The sequence below is a fragment of the Penaeus chinensis genome, chromosome 8, assembly GCF_019202785.1.
Source record: "Penaeus chinensis breed Huanghai No. 1 chromosome 8, ASM1920278v2, whole genome shotgun sequence".
Taxonomy (NCBI): domain Eukaryota; kingdom Metazoa; phylum Arthropoda; class Malacostraca; order Decapoda; family Penaeidae; genus Penaeus; species Penaeus chinensis.
This window is the reverse complement of record NC_061826.1, coordinates 34,376,952-34,379,451: the sequence shown is the minus strand read 5'-3', so window position 1 is coordinate 34,379,451 and position 2,500 is coordinate 34,376,952. Positions and strand designations below refer to the sequence as shown.

At 36.6% G+C, this 2,500-nt stretch overlaps 1 protein-coding gene across 12 annotated transcripts in view; it reads right to left on the bottom strand.

Annotated features, from left to right (window-relative positions):
- The window catches only part of LOC125028317 (calcium-dependent secretion activator-like), a 127,270-nt gene that overhangs the window by 18,552 nt on the left and 106,218 nt on the right, over positions 1–2,500 (bottom strand). For 11 of the 12 annotated variants that reach the window (XM_047617779.1, XM_047617781.1, XM_047617788.1 and 8 more), the window contains one exon: positions 2,286–2,390. In XM_047617779.1, coding sequence (XP_047473735.1) covers positions 2,286–2,390 — 105 coding nt within the window. Of the gene's footprint in view, positions 1,470–2,285; positions 2,391–2,500 lie in introns of all 12 variants that reach the window. The other variant, XM_047617791.1, reaches the window with a different exon arrangement.

Here is a 2,500-nt window from a genome sequence, read left to right as displayed (position 1 = left end):
ATGCAGAGCAGAAAATTTAACTCATCCTTTTTTGATTCCACATTATCAATACTGTACTCATTACAGATGAATGTAATTGTTTATAGTGTAGGGTTGAATACACCAGAAGCCACGGTTTTGTTATAAGTGGAGGAGTAAACACTGATTTTTTCTTTTTATGTAGAGAATTAGGACATTAAATTTTGAGCAGAGGAACGTACATATTCAAAGCACATGCAGTGACACAATAGAAGGCTATTTTCCTTTAACAGAAAGTATGAAGAAAGGAGTGAAATGAGTTAGCGAAAAAAATTAAACAAAAGAAGTAAGAAATTATAGCTGGGAGATATAATTTTATTGTATCATGTGCTCTCATAGTATCTTTTTTTTATATAAGCAGGGAAAATATATATAAATACATTTCAGATCATTAATTTAATGTTATTGGGATTCTTGATAAGGCTTTTTAGATTATCAAATGCTTTCTAATTCATACAGAAATTATTAATGTAATCTAAGATTTGGTGTATTTCTACTGATTATGAAAATAATTTGTTTTTCCTTTCTGTCTTATTCCCAAATCAGTCTGTACAATGTAGCTTATGTATCGAAACTTCCACATAGCTGATATATCTTAGTAGAATAATATACTGTTCAATAACTCATTCATTATTCTCCCTTTTTAGATGCACAACAGTAAGAGATTACTTTAGAATGAGGGCTATTATCATTGTTTTCAAAATCCCATGACTACAGAATCAGAATCATAGCTTTATAAATGAATAAAACACAGCACAGCAAAATATAAACATCGAAACTGTGTGTTAGAGGTAAGATTCTAGAAGATATAATAACACATGTGTAGTAGGTCACCAGCAGCCACCTTCTCCACAGTAGCTCGAAGGACTCCCGTAGATCAAGGGAAGTGTGAGTTCTGTCTATAGGAAGAGTGCTTAAACTCCTGCATGTCAAAGAGAAACACTGGTATATATATATATATATATTGATATAGATAGATATATAGCTTTTACTTGGTGATGGTCCCAAAGCTGCACCAAATAAATATGGCAGCCAAGGCAAATCACATGTTAATAATGGTCTGTAGAACTTGCTTTGCATAGGTAAGTATTGGACAGAAACCGGACGTCAGGAATAATCTTGAATATACGTGAAGTCGCATTATCTATGAAATGTCCGACAAGAGTTTTGGCAACTTTGTTGTGTGGGAGGGAAATTAACGGGTTGCCAAAGTCATTGGTTTGCAGCGCTCAGGCATCTAAACACTCATCCTGCCACGAAAAGATCCTAAGACTAAGACAACAACACGGGACATGGTTTTGACGACGGGAAGGGTTGACTTATTCCTTGAGTTTGCCGCTTCGAATCAGGCGCTGATGCTCGGCCTCCACACGCTGGCTCACCACCATGTAGGCCTGAATCCCAGTCTGTTCGTGGCCTAGGCCATACGCTGTGAAATCTGAGAATATGAGCTGAAAAAAAGCAAATAAACGGAGCCTCAGGTTGACTGCCAGATGGTGCAAGGAGGTGACGAGGAGGTCCAGATTAATAGAAGGAGGCTGTCGATCATGCTGACAAAGACACTTCCCTTCTGATCTCTCTAGAATGACTACTGTTCACTACGCAAGCTATAAGGTATATGTCAAGTCAGCTCAAAAAAAATTGTACTTTATGAAAAAAAAAATGGAAAAAAAAAGTGATCACCAGACTATTTCTACCATCTGGACTGAAAGCTAAGGGGGAGAACAGATGCAGCTCAATTCAAAGGATTATAGTTGAAGAGCAGGGGGGGGACACTAAAAGAAATGAAACCAGAAAAATTGAAAAGCCAGTTTTTCATGGAGAAAATAATCAAAGCCTCTCTCAGACTGACAGTATATTTCATGATTCAGTCTTCAAAAGGAAACATTGAGACAAAATTGAACATGAAACATCTTCTTCAAAAGGCACTGTGATATTCTTTCCTTGAAAACCTGACCTTAAACTGTGATAATACTAAAAGGCTAACTCATCAGGTAGCTAGTGCAAATCCATATCCAATTCATTTACAGTGAAAATACTTGTATTCATACTCTATAACAATCTTACATACCATCTACCAAACCAAAAACTAATGAAACAAATTCAACTTAAAAAAGTCAGTTGTGCAACCAACCTCAATCAACATAGCAATGGGACATGTTAAAAAGTGCAAAATAAACTAGGGAACACTACATAGAAAAATTAATAAATGTGTATATATACTCACTGTTCTGAAGCCCAAACAGTCTTAGCAGCATCTAACTCACCTTGACAATGTGTGCGAGGCAGGTGCACTGGTATGGATGGAGGTTGTGGTCGAGTCTTTCGCTCAGCCAAGAACAGATCATGGTGACTTGGGCAGCATACCATTGCTGGGGGAGGTGGTTATGCCTGGGTTTAGAATCTACGGATCATTTTAACTTCGTATTTGTAGTTATTATGGAGTGTGTTTCAGTCTAAAAATTGAAATAGTTACATAAAT